At 39.3% G+C, this 18,782-nt stretch overlaps 1 protein-coding gene across 1 annotated transcript in view; it reads left to right on the plus strand.

Annotated features, from left to right (window-relative positions):
• The first annotated feature begins 5,889 nt into the window (after positions 1-5,889).
• Positions 5,890-18,782, plus strand: part of LOC132863710 (uncharacterized) — a 48,693-nt gene continuing 35,800 nt past the window's right edge. Inside the window, exons 1-14 of the mRNA XM_060896667.1 lie at positions 5,890-6,046; positions 7,167-7,254; positions 9,749-9,852; positions 10,273-10,312; positions 10,415-10,564; positions 11,172-11,342; positions 11,523-11,552; positions 11,719-11,850; positions 12,582-12,755; positions 15,688-15,720; positions 15,837-15,971; positions 16,264-16,437; positions 18,315-18,347; positions 18,464-18,598. Of these exons, the coding sequence (XP_060752650.1) occupies positions 7,233-7,254; positions 9,749-9,852; positions 10,273-10,312; positions 10,415-10,564; positions 11,172-11,342; positions 11,523-11,552; positions 11,719-11,850; positions 12,582-12,755; positions 15,688-15,720; positions 15,837-15,971; positions 16,264-16,437; positions 18,315-18,347; positions 18,464-18,598 (1,333 nt within the window). The 5' untranslated portion in view covers positions 5,890-6,046; positions 7,167-7,232. The remainder of the gene's footprint in view (positions 6,047-7,166; positions 7,255-9,748; positions 9,853-10,272; positions 10,313-10,414; positions 10,565-11,171; positions 11,343-11,522; positions 11,553-11,718; positions 11,851-12,581; positions 12,756-15,687; positions 15,721-15,836; positions 15,972-16,263; positions 16,438-18,314; positions 18,348-18,463; positions 18,599-18,782) is intronic.

The raw sequence follows: 18,782 nt of genomic DNA on the forward strand, positions 1-18,782 counted from the left end.
TTAACAGGGATGTGAGTGTGTGTGCGTGTGTGTGTGCGCGAATGTGTGAGTGAGTGAGTGCGTGTGTGTGTGTGAGAGAGTGCGTGTGTCTGAGTGCGCGTGTGTGCGAGTGCGTGTGCGTGTGTGTGCGCAATTGTGCCCTGCTCCAGTCTGTACCCTGCTTTGTGTCCCAAATCTCATGAGATAGACTCCAGGTTCCCTAAGATAAGGGATGTAGAGAATGGATGAATAGAATATTTAATTACTGCATATTAAAAAAAAAAAAAGGTAGTAGAATGTGTCTCTTTAAGCCACAAGATGGCGTCACTTATTTACCTTGCTAACGTGGGAACATGTTTTTGTTGCAACAGAAGCCAGTTTAGTGTTAAGCATCAATATTCTTGGTCAGTTACATCGAGGCGAATGTTTGCTTCAAATAGCAAACAAATTGCATCACTCACCTATCACATATTTATAACTATGTAAACACACCCATTGAAGCAAAATTCTAAAAAAAAATGTTTATTTCCTACAAATATTAATATTAATATTAATATTAGTAAACTTATGTATATTTGATGAACTTAATAAATAGAAATTTAATAAAACAGTAAATGTGGCATGTGAAATAATTTGAACACCCTGCTAACTCAGTGAATAGTAACACACTCTTTGCTAGGTATCACAACTTCTTGTCAGCACTCCCGGTTTGCTACACTACTTCCAGGTCGGCGGGCATTTTAGGTGTTAGGCACTATATAAGGACGCTGCTTTCACACGGTTCCTTGCCAGATGGTCTTCTCAGCTTGCCATGTGCACTGCGATTCATCCCACCTTGTTCCTGTTCTGCCCTGCCTGGTTTGACTCTGTTTGTTTTTCTGGTTTCTGTGTTTTTGTCTGTCCTTCATTGTGCTGACTTCCTGTACTAGATTATCCGGTTTTTCACTCTGTGTTCTTGCCTGCCCTTTATGACCCTGCCTGCCTGTGTACCGGATTATTGGACTGTTTTTCACACTGTGTTTTTGTCTGCCCTGTATTACCCTGCCTGCCTGTGTACTGGATTACAGACTGATCTTTACACTGAGTGTTTGCCTGCCTTGCCTGATTATTATTAGTATTTTTTAATTATTTTATTTATAGCGGTGTCCTGCATTTGAGGCCTCCCTTCTGGCCCACCCTGACAGTACCATCTGGACAGTTATGAACTCAGCTGATGCACCAGACCTGACGACCCTCCTCGATAACCTGGCCTAGACCACCGTGGCCCATGATAAGCAGATAACTGACCTTTCGAAGGCCACCAATGAACTTATCCACTGGCTTAGCGCTCTCTCCAGTTCAGTCACCTCTGCACCCGTGACTCTCAAGCCTCTTTCAGCCCCTGCCGTATCGACTTCAGCCCGGGAGCCACATCTGCCTCACCCTGAACGTTTCTCCAGAGAACCAGGAATGTGCCGCCCGTTCCTTATGCAGTGTGCCGTCATATTTGAGTTGCAGCCCTCTGTTTTCTCATCAGATCGCTCCAAGCTCGCTGCTGACCGGCAGGGCCAGATGGTGTGCAACCGCTGAGTGGGAACGCCAGTCAACTCTCTGCCTTTCCTATCAAGCATTCAGCAGAGAGCTTTGGAAGATTTTTGACTTAACCGCTCCCCAACAGGATGCCGCAGGGTCACTCTTAATCTCAGGGCAATCACTCCGTAGCTGATGCAGTGGACTTTTGGACGGCTGCGGCAGATAGTGGATGGGGTGCCATTGCTTTATATGATGCCTTCTACAGGTTTTGGCAGCTGAGGTCAAGGATGGGCTTGCCGCTAGCAAACTATTTCCTGAACTGGATGATCTGATATCTGAGAATGCTGCTCAGAAAGGTTTTCCTGCCACTCATGGTACCCCTTCACCTGTCCTTCCACTCCACGCGCCCCACCGAGTTCTTCATTACAAGGGACAGTTTTCTGGAGGTTTCGGTCCCATTCAGGACATGGAAATCGGCCAAAGACACCTTTTGCCCACAGAAAAGGAGAGACGGTGTTCCCAGGGACTTTGCCTCTACTCTGTTAACCATCAAGACCATTGCCTGGCAGCCTTCCTTGACTCCGGAGGGGATTCAGAATTTCTGGATGAGGAATTGGCCAACCGGTTGGGCATTGAGACTTTGCCATCTGTTCTCCAAGTCCGGGTGCTGAATGGCCCCATCTTACATAAGGTCTCATGTCGTACCCAACCTGTATGCCTGACGGTCGCCGAGTGGATGAGCCGAGTGCTGAGTGAATAACATTCCTGATAATTCCATCGCCGCAAGCCTCCATTATGCTAGGATTCCCCTGGCCAAAAACACAATCCCCACCTGGACTGAACCAGTAGCCACATCTTGAACTGGGGAACCCACTGAGACATTCACTGCCTTGACTCAGAACCCCAGACTCAGCATCCAGTCGCTGAGGAACCTCCACCAGACATCAGTTCTGAGCCTCTGGACTACCATGACTGGGGAGTTGGCTTCAGCAAGGCCAGTGCCTCTGTCCTTCCTCCTCATCAGCCCTATGACTGTGCCATTGACCTCCTGCCTGGAACTACTCCCCCTCGTGGCCATCTTTACCACCTGACCGGACCCGAGAGAGAGACCATGGCACAGTACATCCAGGATTCTCTCAAGGCTGGCATCATTCATCCCTCTTCATCTCTAGCGGGGGCAGTTTTTTTTGTCGGGGAAAAGGATGGGTTGCTCCGCCCTTGTATTGATTACCAAGGACTTTATGCCATTAAGAACCACTACCCCTGCCTCTCTTGACCTCTGCCTTTGAACTCCTCCAGGGAGCTACCATTTTCTCCAAATTGGACTTACGTAATGCCTACCACCTTATCGGGAGGGAGACGAGTGGAAGACGGCTTTCAATACCCCTTCTGGTCACTATGACCAATGCACTGGCAGTCTTCCAGGCCTTGCTTAATGTCCTGTGACACCTTTTAACACGTTTGTCTTTGTTTACTTGGATGATATTCTGACCTTTTCCTGCTCCCTGGAGGAACACAGAAACCATGTTCGAGTCATGCTCCAATGTCTCCAATGTGAAAGCTGAGAAATATGAATTCCGCACCACTAGTACCACCTTTTTGGGCTTCAGTCTTTTGCCTGGTAGCATACAGATGGACTCCAACTGGGTTAAGGCAGTTAGGGACTGGCCACCCCTGAATAACAGAAAGCAGCTCCAGCGCTTCCTGGGGTTTGTGAATTTCTATTGCAAGTTCATCAGGGGTGTCAGAACTGTCGCTGCCCCCCTACAGTGGCTAACCTCCACACTCCAAGCCTTCAGCTGGAATCCTGAAGCTGAGCAAGCTTTCACCAGACTCAAGGGCCTCTTCATGACAGCGCCCATCCTCGCTCTCCCCCAACCCAGACCAGCAGTTTATTGTGGAGGTGGATGCATCTAATGTTGGAGTGGGGGCCATTCTGTCTCAGCGATCCGCCAAAGACAACCGGCTCCATCCTTGTGATTTCTTCTCAAGGCGCCTCAGCCTGGCTGAATGGAAATATCCTATAGGCGAACGGGAACTCTTGGCCGTCAAGTTGGCCCTGGAGGAATGGCAGCACTGGTTGGAGGGTGCTGGGCAGCCCTTTCTAGTGTGGACAGACCACCGGAACCCTGTCCTGTCTCCCAGGATCCAAGAATGCCAAGATGGACGCTCTATCTCAGCAATTCACCATGGAGGAGGATGGAGAACCTGTTGTGGAACATATACTTCCTTCCTCTGTCATGGTCAGAGCCCTCTGCCTTGATATCGAAAAGGAGGGTCCAGCAGGCCAACTCCATTCTTCCAGTTCCAGAGGGTTGTCCAGAGGGATGGTTTTTTGTTCCGGACGGTCTACACTCCCAAGTCCTCCAATGGTGCCACAGCTCTCACCTGTTCTGTCACCCTGGCTCTTCCTCCACCTTGTCGTTCCTCCAGCAGTGCTTCTAGTGCCCTAAGATTAAGAAGGATGTCCGGGAGTTCGTGGCGGCATGTCCTGCCTGCGCTCAAAATAGGACACCCCGGGGCCCCACAGCCAGCTTGCCCCATCCTCTTCCTGTTCCAAGGTGGCCATGGTCTCACATCTCACGTCATAGACTTTGTTACTGGCTTACCCCGTCGGCTGTGCTCACCACCATCCTCTCCATGGTGGATAGATTCTCCAAGATGGCCCATTTCATTGCTTTGCCCAAACTTCCGTCAGCCAAGGAAACAGCCCTGCTCATGCTCCAGCATGTCTTTCACTTGCATGGCCTCCCACACAACATTGTATCCGATCATGGTCCTCAGTTCACCTCTAACTTTTGGAGAGAGTTTTGCCAGCTCCTGGGGGTCACCATCAGCCTGCCTTCTGGGTTCCATCCTCAGTCTAAAGGGCAAACCGTGTGGTTAAACCAGGAGCTAGAAAAAGACTTTGCATCCTGTGTTCCGAAGAACCTACGTCCTGGTCCTTTAACATGGTGGAGGTGGAATACGCCCACAACTCCCTGTCGTCGGCTGCCACGGGTCTCTCCCCCTTCCAGGCCGTGTATGGATACCAGCCTCCACTGTTCTCCAATCAGGAAATAGATGCCTCGGTTCCCTCTGCCCTTGCCCTGGTCAAACTTTACCGATGTGTCTGGAGAAAAGCTTGTGCGGACCTCCTCAGTGCTTCTAGGAGCTATGCCCAGTGGGCCAATCGCAAGCGCCATCCGGCACCCCCGAATCGTGTTGGTCAAAGAGTTTGACTATCCACCAGAGACCTGCCGCTTAAGGTTGACTGCAGGAAACTTGCCCCACACTTTGTTGGGTCTTTTCCAACCTCCAAGGTGCTCAATCCAGTGGCGGCCCAACTCAAGCTCTCCAGAGTCCCACGTATTCACCCTAGCTTCCATGTCTCCAGACTCAAGCCGGTTCAAGCCTGCTCGCTGGTCATTTTGCTCCCAGACATACCTTTATTAAATTTATTATAGTGTTTTTCACACATTAGATGTTTACTGTTGTGAAGAGGTCTGATGACTCTTCCATGCAGATCATGTTTCTGCAAGCACTGGTGAAGAGTATTCACTCGATTACTACTGTGTCACTGCTTTATCAGTTTTATCGTCCTGCAGGACCTTAGAGTCATTTAAGTTTTTTTTGCTTTGCCCAATGTCAGTTCTATCTCAGAGCTAAATTCTCATTTAAAGGTCTCTGTAGATGCATTTATATTGTAAATGTGTATTAAACTGAGGAAAATATGCATTCTCTTTTTTATAGTTTTTATAGAAAATATACTTTCTCTTTTATTATATTTCACATCTTGTGATTATCATTCATGTAGTGAGTTAAAATTACAGTATAATACTTAATTTTTGTCACATATACATTACAGCACATTGAAATTGTTTATTATCCCAACTTTGAAATTTTTGGGTCAGATCACAGAGTCAGCCACAATAAAGCAGCCCCGGAACAGAGAGGGCTAAGGGCCTTGCTCAAGGCCCAACATAATTTAATTTTCAAAAAGGACACAAAAACACAGACACAGAAAATAAAACCAACATGGTTGCCTGGTACAATAATAATTATGGTACTACTGCTTATAATGATGATGATTAGTAGCAGTAGATGTAATATTATTAATATTAATAATATTACTGTAAATAGTTACATCTCTTGACAAATTTAAACAATCTTTAGTCTTCTAAGGTAGTATCAAATCGTGACAGATCACGTTTTTTTTCTCAAAACAAAAAACACAAAGATATACAACTCAAAAGTCATTGAATTTCCCCCGTATGTGTCAGATTCCATAGAAAAGAAAAAGAACCTTTTATGAAAAGCTTTGATCCCTAAAATCAGCCATGCCTTAACTTTCTAAATAATCATTAAACAGTAAACAGACATGAGAATGCGGAAATAGTTGGATCTGAGCTTGTCTGGCAAGTATTCAAACAGCATAGGGTTATGTTTAGGATTACATTAATGATAAAGCATCTGTGCAGTTAACTGTGAAATATGAAAAATATGCACAAGCAAAGAGGTATCTAACAGACCTGCTCATCTTTAGAAGGATAAATGTGGACTGGCTGGTGTCAAGGTAAGACCTAAAAACCCAACATTTCTTGATATACTTAATCTTAATATGTTCTCTTTATATGCTGTTCAATAGAACAAAGCATGAATTAGACTGGACTTTAATAAAAAATGAAACTATTGCTCTTATAAAATATTTCTCTAAACTGTATGAATAAATGATATATCATTTATTGTACTCTATATACTTTTATTGATTACTACCTACATCTGAATTGAAAAAGTAGCTTTGAAATATTAGATAGGGTAAATAATACATTTACCGTATTAAAAAAAAAATCTATTGTGTAATCAGTAGAAGCAGCAGAAATAAGATTTGAGCAGATAAAACTGAATTAGAATGATTTCTCATCTTAATTCATAATACAATCAATTAAAAATGATTAAAAATGTAATCTGTAAATTTTTTCATACTTTTTTCAACACTGAATGTTATCTGATTTATAAAATGGTATGTTGTGCAATTAATTCTATTTTAATTTAAAATCAGGAGACTTTGCTATTATGCACATATAGTTATACTGCCACTCCGACATGTGAGGAAAGTGGGTGACTATATGCTCTAGATCTATAATCTATAGAGCTCATTTCAATAATGTCGTTATATTCACAAATCTTTCTTAAATAATAAACAGCTGAAATGTACAAATTATTCTCTCTGGTGTCAAATCAATATATAAATGAAATTTTACAGAGGACATTGCAACAATGCAGCTTTAGAGCAAAATATAAATACAAAAAATGAATTTGTAAGATTATCCTAACTTAAATATGGGCTTTTTTTTTCTTATAATGAGATTGTCAATATAAATGAAATATACACCACATTTTAAACATTTTCAGATCATTTTGCTTCATTCTAGAAATCAATGTGTAAAAATAGAAAAATAGAGATTAATTGCAAGGATAATTTGTATAGATATGTCTAATTATATTGTATTTATGATACTTGATAATATAGGTTTTTACTAGAGGATTCAGTGACTGCAAAATGTTTTAGTTTAAAGGTTTTAGATTTGTAGGTAAAAACCCTTTAGTATTTTTTTATGCAGTAACTCTTTAATCAACTATTTTCCATCTGTGAAGAAAGTGAAAGTTGTTTTACTGCCTCTGAATGTCTTCAGGAATGTGCTGAGTATTTCTTGTATTGGATTTTACACCAATAAAAACTTTTTCAGTCCAAAAACTGAATGAGCATCATGTCTAATAAAGGTAAGTCAGATATTTTTAAAAATGCTACAATTCTAATAATTTAGAATTAGATGTTAGATGTTTTTCTGTTTGTTTAAAAAAATGTGTTAAGTTAAGAGCAAGAAACTGCCAAAATGCAAAACTACATAATTTGTTAAGATGCCCTGAGTTTCTGTTCAAAGTCCAGGTTTGTGTGTACACCTTCATAAACTAGACAAAGATATCTGACTGCTGAATCTAGATGGTATTTTAGATTATGACGTTGTTCTACTTGAGTAATATCAGTTAAGACAGGTATGTTGCAAAGCAAGGTTTGAGACAAAAAAAATCTACACAGAGGTTACAGTGGAGGAAACACAAATCATATCAGTTTTAAATTGGACTGTAGGAATTTGTACTTGGACTTGTCTCATTCTCATTTAATGCGATTTTGGCTTCATCCAAGAGTTTGTAAAAACAATGCTTGTGTTGTCTTTTCTTTTCACATATACAGAGTTAAGAAAGAATAATTCCTTTTTATTTAGAAAACAGTCTAATTGGAGGTAGTCAAAGTTAAGGCTTGGCCTCTGAAATGAATTTGATGGTTTTCAGTCTCTATGTTTTGGTCTCAATTTTATTTGGACTTCATCGTAACTTGTCCTCAACCTCCTTGGTTTTGACTCCATCTTGATTATTCATGGTCTTGACAAAGGCAACCTTGACTACAACTAGGCTAAAATAGGCTAAACAACTGGCTAAAATATTGATTCAAGATTTGCTCAGGTAATTTTGACAGACACTATGATGTTTGAACAATACAATAATAATTGAAGGCTAGTTTACAGTCTAGATGATAATAAATGTTTATTAATAAGTGATAAAATTCTGTGACTGTTCCAGTGACAATACAGCATATGAACCTATAACACTAGAGACCATAGAGTTAGTTTGTGAGAATACAACAACCAAATGTATCATCCATTGAATCTAGATGGAATTCAGATTTAGCCGATGTTCAGGTTGTATAGAATTTACCTTTCAAGCAGGTATCGTGCCAAGCAGCATTATAGATGCTAATCTGTTATGGATCCTTCACAGGTGTCTTGTTGTCTGGAGTCTAGTTGGCCATATGCTGTGTGTGGGAGGTCAAATATTTGTGAATCATGTCAGTGCTCTGATAAATCCTGTGATTGCATTGGTGATGTACAGGAACTTTCCTTGCTACTTGTGAATCTACTCACTAGTCTCTGTGAAATTAAAGCTGGTGAATTTTATTGAAAATACAGTTCAAGACAAGCACACAAAGTAGTATGTAATGAAAATCAGCTGAAAGTTTTCAAGACATCTAGTCATAACCTCTAGTGTAGGACAAGTCCAAGATTCCCCTAACGAGAGTGACTTACCTTTATCTCATTTATATAGCTGAGCAATTGAGGACTTATTGCCTTGCTCAGGGGCCCAGGAGTGACAGATTGGAGGACCTGAGATTCAAAATCACTATTATTATTCTAACACCTTAAACACTGAGCTGCAACTTCCTACCACCATGTATTTAGGGGGTTCATTCAAGGTTGAATTCATATGTAAGCAGGACTGAGATCAAGACCAAAACTATTTATATAGATAATGAGTTAAATAAAACACAAGTCTGTCTGGTTATAGACATGAATGGTTTCTATAGGCAGGATTTATTTGCACATGCACACAAACAATCAGACTGAGAGACAATTCAGTGTTCAGTCCAACTACTGGAAATATTTTGTAATGTGAGAGAACACCAGAATTATTAGTGTTGTATCCAAAACCAGGACTACTGTAGCTGAGATAGAGTCAAACATGTGGGAATCAAGATCAAGTCCAAATTAGAAGAGACCAAAATATAGGGACCAAAAGCCATCAAATTCTTTTTGAAGGTTTTACTTTAATTGGATGGTTTTATTCATATCTGGCACCAATGATATGTTGTTTCTTAAAGGAATAGAGAACACAACACATTGTTTTTACAAACTGAAATGAGACCACATGTAGTCAGATAAATGACTATGACTGAAGAACGAAATGTCAATGAATCAGAGATAAGTTTAATTTAATATAGAAAACAACTTCAAATCCCAAACTTATTCTATAAGACGTTTTTGGTGTTTGGTGAAAATTAATGAAGGCTGAGGTCTTGTTTGTATTTATTAGTTCCTATATTTCTTTGATTTATTTACAGAAGGTCATTTTTGTCAAAAAGCCACATCCTTGTAAATTACCTTATGTGGACTTGTTTTGAGGATTTAAAAGAAGACTAACCTCAAAAGCACCAACAACTTTAGGCTCCTCTTTACCTTAACTCTCAGAGACAGTTGATTTTAATCAGCAACAGAATTATGTGCAAGGTCAACAAAAGATAAGAAAAGTCAAAAGTAGGCCAGACCTAGTGATTCAGCTGTTCTTACATCCATCATCCTCTGTCTAAGAAAAATGTTTGATTAATATATGTGAAAAATAACCTGAGAAAATAAATGTTTGATTTCTTAAATTTGTTTTACAGGAAAAAGATCAGAATGTTTCCTGGGATTTGTTGCCACTCTGTTCATTTATATGCAGGTGGTGAACTCACAAGGACTTCTTGAATTTTCAGACATGGTTTTGGAGGTAAAGTTAAAAAAAAAAAAAAAAAAAAAAAAAAAACCAACTTATTTAAATTAATTAATTACATTTATTAATTTAAATAAACTACTCATTTCAAGTAATTAATTAAATTTATTAATCTTCTGAAATATAAGTTAAAAAAAATCCAGGCACCATCAAGTTTAAAAAATCTGTAATTTGACAACAGTGTTTATTATTCTTATTTTTTTTAAGAGATTTTTTTTAACCAGAAAATACATTTTTTACACTCTGAAATTACTACTGATTCTAAGTAAATAATGATGTGTTAAGGATAAAGTGTGGACTCAGAGTTGACTAAGATTTACTAGTACAAAAAGTAATTTCATAAATAATAATTGAATAAATTTACAATTATTAAGCTTATTTGCCTAATTATTGGCTTTTTCCCCCCTTAAAATTCAGTTTAGTGACACAGATGGATACATAAGGGATAAACGAGACGGTAAAAAAAAGTTCATCAGTATGTTATAGCATGTTTAAAATTTGATTTTAATATATATTTGTGCTATATTATAAGTAACCAAAATCACATTGTTATTTCCAGTGAACACGGATGTACTAGAATACGTTATAATCATAGAGGTGAATGTGTCACAAGCCATTTATTTGGAACAAATCAAATCATTACTGAAGTCCATCAGCTCTATTGAAATAGACAATACCACAGACATTGATAGTGTGAATGTTACGACAGGTAAGCTCTGTTTGAAAATAACAAACAAGACACTCATTTGTATGTTTCAATTTAAGTTCTTAATAATAAATGTATCTGAATCTAAACTATTTGTTTGACACGATGGGAACTGGCTTATATGTGATAGGGTTCACAATGTATTTTGTTTGATTTTCCTGTCATAGAAAAAAAAAAGACAAAAAAAAAATGCACATTGTACTAGAATTCTTTAGTTGATGTCATAATGTGATGTACATGTTAATGGTTGAATTAGTGCCACTGAGACACAAAAACTCTTCAGGAATTCTTGATTAAATCTCTCAGGTGTACTTTTGTCTGCAACAGTCTTTACTTTTTGTACAAACCTGAAAAACCAGTAAACATATTGGGTGAAAATAAAAAGAAGATTATTTTGAGATTCCTTTTTAAAACAGGCCCTAAGCCAAACTGAAATATGGTAATCTGGTAACTATAACATGTTTTCAGCAACAGGCTGGAAGTGAAACTGTGAAACATCTAATAACACAATATAAAGTCTCTATAGATACTCTAAAAAAATAAGTCTTTTTTCAACAATCAAACAATGTGTCAGACCATGAATATCGCACCATCTGTTTTGATTCCACAGTGTGCAGTTTGAATGGTTCTGAATATCAGTGCAGGTGTGACGATCAGTATTTCTGGACATGTGAAGAGTGTACACTATATGGGTCTTGTAATAATGTCACCACTTCCTCCTGTAACTGCATCAATGCTCTTCCAAATGATGGACACTTCTGCCAACCATTCAATGAGCTGAGTATGTTTGACATTTACCATGATTATTTAATATGTTCACTTATTAATTTCTTAGTAGAGTGGTTTTGTTGGAGATATCTGGATATTTAGATGTTTAAGGTATTTAACTTTACCCAGATTTCAATAAAAAACAAACAAATATTTATTAGTGTTTTAATGATAGTAATGCTTTACTTCATAGATAACTCATGTCCAGTGGGCACACCCCGAGGTAAACCTACTCAAATAACTAAAATCTGCAAATTCTAACCAGTGTTTATTATTATTATTATTATTATTATTATTATTATTATTATTGTTGTTGTTGTTGTTGTTCTTGATGTTACATATTTCTTTGTATAATGATATAGTATATTTACTATTTTCTTTTTCCTCAGATGATTATCTGATTGAGTTTGAGATTGACACAGGAGAAACATTCCTGAATGATCTAAGGATCATTTTGGAGACACACAGTTTACCCTTAATAAATAGTGACATCAATATAAATGACGTTAACATAACTACAGGTAACTGGCCTTTCAGTTTTTTCTAAATCTCACAGTCAAAATAAATTCATGTAGAAAAATTTTAACCTTATTTTCACAGATTTGTTACAAATATTTAGTGGCATTATTTGAATACAATGAGGTCTTGACATATATTTAGATTCTGTCATGTAGAGCACTGGGAGGGAAGCAGGCTGAGGACACAGATGCATGTGGGCTATTACGTTAATAGTCAGAAATCAGAAAGACTAATCCAAAAAGGCAATGCAAAGGCAGGTAAAACAGGTTATCTAAGGTCAAATCTGACAATAACATAATCACTTGCTGGACTAACAAAATCAATTCAGAGCAAATTCACAGGCAGATCAGTACCAGACAACAGGTCTAGAAACTGTGTTGAAAACAAAGAACAGAAGCACTCTGAGCTACTGCCCCCTGTCTCACATCTCACAAACAATGTAAAAGCCAATAAAAAAAAGAACAAAGTGGAACAGAAACAGAGCAGAAGGGATTGTAAGAGCGTTATGGTGCTGCAGTCTCTTTTATTGCTTTTTATGCATTATTTCAAAACCAAAAAAACTTTCCAATGCTCATGTAAGCTTATGCCATATAGTTAGATTTCTTGTTTCTTCTTAATTAATCTACATACATTATTTAAGAAAACATAGAAAAAGAAATATTTCTAAATGCTCATAAAAAACATAATAATACTAAGAAAACCACACCTTATAATGTTTTATTCTGTTCCACAGTGTGCAGTTTGGCTGGTACTGAATATCAGTGCAGGTGTGAGGATCAGTATTTCTGGCCATGTGAAAAATGTACACTATATGGATCTTGTAATAACGTAACCAATTCGTCGTGTGGCTGCATCAACGCTTTACCAAATGATGGACACTTCTGCCAACCAATCAATGAGCTGATGAGTATGTATAACATGTAACATGAATACTAAGCTTTTGGATGCTCTTTAAATAGTTCATTAACATATAATGGTTACTTTTAAGTGATAATTGTGTGTGAAATATAATGACTGGGAGACAGGCCAATTTGCATGTCAACTCTCGTTTTTAATAGCAAATAACCGGGAAAAGATAATCCAAATGTTAGGCAAAATGAAGGTTATAAACCCAGGCACAGGTAACAATCCAGGTCCAGGAAACAAACAAATCCAATAGGGCAACGAAAAACCATGAAATGGTAAACAGAAACAAGTGGTTATTAACAAAATGGCAAGCAGAAACAAACCACTCTTTAACGCAGCAGGCTGACAATATTTCGCAAGGATAATAGCTTAGACGCCGAGTATGAATACCCGAATGTGTTCGGGAAAGGTCAATACTCGGGCGAGGGCTCCCTCCCTTAGTCGACCATTAGGTTGAGGGTCTGATCTACAGTATCAGGGTGGGCAAGGAGTGAAACTTTAAGTGTTTACCCATGATCTTATTTCTGGGCCGTACCCCTCCCAGTCACACAGGTGCTCCAACTGTCCCCTTCTTCTACAAGAGTCTGATCCATTACTACCAGAACCGCCGTGAAACCCTGGGAACTAGGGAGGTCAGTGACTTAATCTATCGAGAGGTGGGACCATGGTATATCAGGTACTGGCAGGGGTTCTATGAAGCCTGAAGGCTGCTGACAAGGTGTATGGATCTGGGTACAGACATGGCAAGAGTCAACATGGAGGGCCACGAGAAGGCATTTCTGAGCATGTTTAAGGTTCTCTGATTGGTGGGGTGTCCTGAGCTACAGTAGTTGCGGTATGTACCAACTTTATGGTGCATTGACGGAGTGCAGTTGGGGCGTAAGGAATTAGAAGCTTGCTGGCCCCCTTTATCTCCACTGGTGTAGTGTCTCTTTTATGGACAGGATTTCCCAGTTGCTAACGTCGTAGTTAGTTTCTGCTGGGGTTAACTTGCAGGTGAAACAGCACAGTGGTGAAGCTTCCCTGGGTCTCTGTTTAACCCTCTGAGGTCTAAGGGTATTTTTAGGGCCTGGAGAAGTTGTGTCATACCCTGACATTTGTGCTTTTTTCATTTGCTTATAAAGATATAAATGGCTAAAGTCTAATATCACTGTAATCAGCACAAACTGGACTACAATATGTGAGCAGCATGTATGTACATGATTGTGTTTTTGAGAAAACAATGTTTATGTGTGATTAGTGAAAAATGAAACATTTTAAATCACTTGAATAAGGCCATAAAACACATACAGAACACTGGTTCACAGGACTTTTGAGAACTGGATCTTGTAGCCTTGTAGAGTTTTTGCTTCAAAATTATGTGAAAATCATCTTGTTTACTCGCTCACAGAAAACTGTAAATTTTCTAAGACACTTTTTGTTTGTAAAGGGCATATGCGCGTCAACTATCATGAATATTAATGTGATTCACACCTGAGAAGACAAAGGCCAGCATAATGAGCTGCATAATGAGCCTTTCAGGCAGGTATGTGACTGAGAGAGGAGTTACAAGAAAGAATGTGAGGACAAAATAAATGTGTATATTTTTTGTTTGTAGAGTATGTAGAATATTTAACTATAACACAAAACAACTTTAGAAGTTGGTAATAACACAGAAGACACAATTAGGGCAAAACTGTGCAACAAAAAAAGTGTCAACAGGAAGAGTGCAAGATAAAAAAGGGTGTAAGGTTTGTAGAAGCCCACTAACCTACTCTGTCACATAGTACCCAGAATTGAACAGTTATACATCTTTGTGCCACTCTAGGAAACAGTTCCTTTTCAGCTGAACACATAAGTGAACATCACATGCCTGGCATTTCCAAGGAGTGTCCAGCCTCTTACCATGCTTTGCTTTGCAGAGCACACAGGTCCGGATTTCATGTACTGAGTCATTCCTGTGTCTCGGGGCCTGTACATGATTAACTGAATCGCCTCAGTTCATTTGCATATGAACAGCGCACTCAGACGGAGGCGGGAACACATTAGCTATAATTAGGCGAAACAGGAGAAACCGGACCACATCTTACTTTCTTACGAATTACATAAAAATAGATTATTATTAATAGATTGTATTATAAATAGATTGTTTTTGACTTGAATTTGTTTATTTATCTTGTATTTGAGGCAAGTATTCGCTGAGATTCAGGTTGTTTTATTTTCGTCTCTGTGAAGCGTGGTGACCGAGAGAGAGATGGCGGAGAACGCACTCTGTTTATTTTCTTTATTCTACAAAAGCACAGTATTTTGTTGTTATTATGTGTGTATACAAATAAAAGTAGACCCTTTACAGATTCGATTGATGTATTACTCTTATCTGTACGATCGAAACTGAAAGTAATTTAAGTTCTTTTCGGCCTTAACAGGAGATTATGCAACAAAACGCAAATAAGCGTTCATCGAATCCAGAGAGTTAATAGGTAAACACTGTGGCGATCCCGCAACACCAAGCATCTGCTTCCAAAATAAATAGGCTGAAGTGGTTGGGCTGGCAGAGGATGGGGCCGTAGTGAATATTTTTTGAGTATTTCAGAGGCTCATTAAGCAGCCTTGGACCACTAAAGTTTTTTGGGTTTCCCTTTTAATAGCGAAGTGACGGTGTGAAGAATGTAGCTTAGAGGTTGTGCATAAACACCTGGTTGTGTACCGGAACTGTACCGGGAAGGTAAATACATTGGTGAGGGCTCCCTCCCATGGGTAGGTGGATGCTTTGCAGGTGTAATTGTAACAGTAATCCACCACCACATGACATGCTCAATATAAAAAGGAATGTAAGGGAAATAGCACATATTCTTTAGATATTTGTCTCTGAATGCATTAAACTACTGTAGATGATTCCAAATTTGATATTTATCCATTTATTCTTAAAATTGTGCCATGTCTTTTCTTTACAGATAACGCTGCATGCCCCACTGAGCCACTCCTAGGTAAAACCACGGCAATAATTTCTACATGATGTACAGAGTCTCACCAATGTTCATGTATTTTTTAATTTCTCTTAAGATTATATATTTAAATGTATTTTCTTTCATGGTTCTCCAAGCTGATTATCTGATTGAGGTTGAGATTGCTGCAGCAGACGTAAATATTCAGTACCTACTGAGGAACCTTTTGGAGAGAAGCAATTTACCCTTAATAAACAGTGACATGAATATCACTGACATTAACATCACTACAGGTATCCAACTTTAAATTTTATATTAAATCTTATACACAAAATCTGTCAGAGATCGTGTTATTATATGAATCATCATTATGTGTGTCACTGTGTCATTATCTTAAAATATTTGATTGAAATTTTAATGCAGTGATGTAAGCTCATGCCAGATAGTTAAATTTCTTGTTTCTTCTTAATTAATCTATATGCATTATTTAAGAAAACATAGAAAAATAAATATTTCTAAATGCTCATAAAAAACATCATAATTGCAATAAAGCCACACCTTATAATGTTTTATTCTGTTCCACAGTGTGCAGTTTGACTGGTACTGAATATCAGTGCAGGTGTGAGGATCAGTATTTCTGGCCGTGTGAAAAATGTACACTATATGGATCTTGTAATAACGTAACCAATTCGTCGTGTGGCTGCATCAACGCTTTACCAAATAATGGACACTTCTGCCAACCAATCAATGAGCTGATGAGTATGTATAATATGTAAGATGAATTACAAGCTGAGAGCAGGCTCAAGGATGTCCTTAGCGCTTATCCATGATCTCACTTCCAGGCTGTACCCCTCCCAGTCACCCAGGTGCTCCAACGAGGTATGCTGGGGACCCGTCCTCTTCCCAGGGCAGAGGAACAGAGGCGTTGTTACTGGAATTAGCAGGTTTTAGGACGGAAGCATAGAATGATGGGCATATGCTGTAATTGGCTGGCAGTTGTAGTCTGTATGTTATCGGGTTTATTTGTTGGAAAACTTTGAAGGGTCCGATGTACCTGGGGCTCAGGTTTTGGCATGGGAATTTAAGGCGTAGGTTCTTAGTCGATAGCCATACCATTTGTCCTGGGAGGTAGGGGACATGGGGTTGCCTACTGTGGTTTGCTTGGATGGATTGTCTGCGCATCAATCATTGTAAACCTACATGCTCAGTGCTCAGTCTCCCAGGATTCTCTGCTCTGTTGATACCAATGGTCTACTGTGCAAACATTCAAGGGCTCCTCTGACAAGGAGAACAGGGGTGGTTGGTAACCAAGAACTCACTATAACAGTGTAAGACCAGATGGCCCCTGTAACAGACAGTTTTGTGCGTACACGGCCCACGAAATACATTGGCTCCAATGCTGTCGTTCATTACTGCAATAGATTTTCAGGTACCGGCCCAGCTCCTGAATATGGCGCTACACCTGGCAATTGGCTTAGGGGTGATTAGCTGCATGTAAAGGCTCACATTTATGGCCAGCTTTTTACCGAACACCTCCCAGACCCTGGTTGTGAACTGCATCCCCCGGTCAGAAACAATATCTTCTTGGATGCCGAAGCAGCTGGATATGTGATTGAATAGAACCTTGGCTGTTTCCATTAGTGTAGGTAGCCCTCTTAGGATGATAAGTCTGCAGGCCTTCGAAAACCAAACCATTACTACCAGAACCGCCGTGAAACCCTGGGAACTAGGGAGGTCAGTGACTTAATCTATCAAGAGGTGGGACCATGGTCTTTCAGGAACTGGCAGGGGTTCTAGGATGACTGAAGGCTGCTGACAAGGTGTATGGATCTGGGCACAGATGTGGCAAGATTCGACATATGATATGACATCCCTGGCCATGGAGGGCCATGAGAAGGCACTTCTGAGCATGTTTAAGGTGCTCTGAATGGCAGGGTGTTCTGAGCTAAGTGCAGTACAGTATGTAGCCACTTTATGGTGCATTGACGGAGTGCAGTTGGGATGTAAGGATTGGGAAGTTTGCTGGCCCCCTTTGTCTCCAATGATCTAGTGTCTGTTTTATGGACAGGATTTCCCAGTTGCCAACGTCGTAGTTAGTTTCTGCATGGGTTACCTTGCAGGAGAAAAGGCACAGTGGTGAAGCATCCCTGGGTCTCTGTTTAATTGGTAAACACTGTGGCGATCCCGCAACAAAAAGCATCTGCTTCCACAATAAATAGGCTGAAGTGGTTGGGCTGGCAGAGGATGGGGGCCGTAGTGAATATTTTTTGAGTATTTCAGAGGCTCGTTAAGCAGCCTTGGACCACTAAAGTTTTTTGGGTTTCCCTTTTAATAGCGAAGTGACAGTGTGAAGAATGTAGCTTAGAGGTTGGGTATAAACACTTTGTTGTGTACCGGAACTGTACCGGGAAGGTAAATACATTGGTGAGGGCTCCCTCCCATGGGTAGGTGGATGCTTTGCAGGTGTAATTGTAACAGTAATCCACCACCACATGACATGCTCAATATAAAAAGTAATGTAAGAGAAATAGCACATATTCTTTAGATATTTGTCTCTGAATGCACTAAACTAGTTGATTCCAAATTTGATATTTATCCATTTATTTTTAAAATTGTGCCATGTCTTTTCTTTACAGATACCACTGCATGCCCCACTGAGCCACTCCCAGGTAAAACTATGCCAATAACGTCTACATGATGTACAGAGTCTCACCAATGTTCATGTAATTTTTAATTTCTCTTAAGATTATATATTTAAATGTATTTTCTTTCATGGTTCTCCAAGCTGATTATCTGATTGAGGTTGAGATTGCTGCAGCAGACGTAAATATTCAGTATCTACTGAGGAACCTTTTGGAGAGAAGCAATTTACCCTTAATAAACAGTGACATGAATATCACTGACATTAATATCACTACAGGTATCCAACTTTAAATTCTATGTTAAATCTTATACACAAAATCTGTCATAGATCGTGTTATTATATGAATCATCATTATGTGTGTCACTGTGTCATTATCCTAAAATATTTGCTTGAAATGTTAATGCAGTGATGTAAGCTCATGCCATATAGTAGTTACAGTAGTTAGATTTCTTGTTTCTTC

This window comes from Tachysurus vachellii, chromosome 20 (genome assembly GCF_030014155.1).
Source record: "Tachysurus vachellii isolate PV-2020 chromosome 20, HZAU_Pvac_v1, whole genome shotgun sequence".
Classification (NCBI taxonomy): Eukaryota; Metazoa; Chordata; class Actinopteri; order Siluriformes; family Bagridae; genus Tachysurus; species Tachysurus vachellii.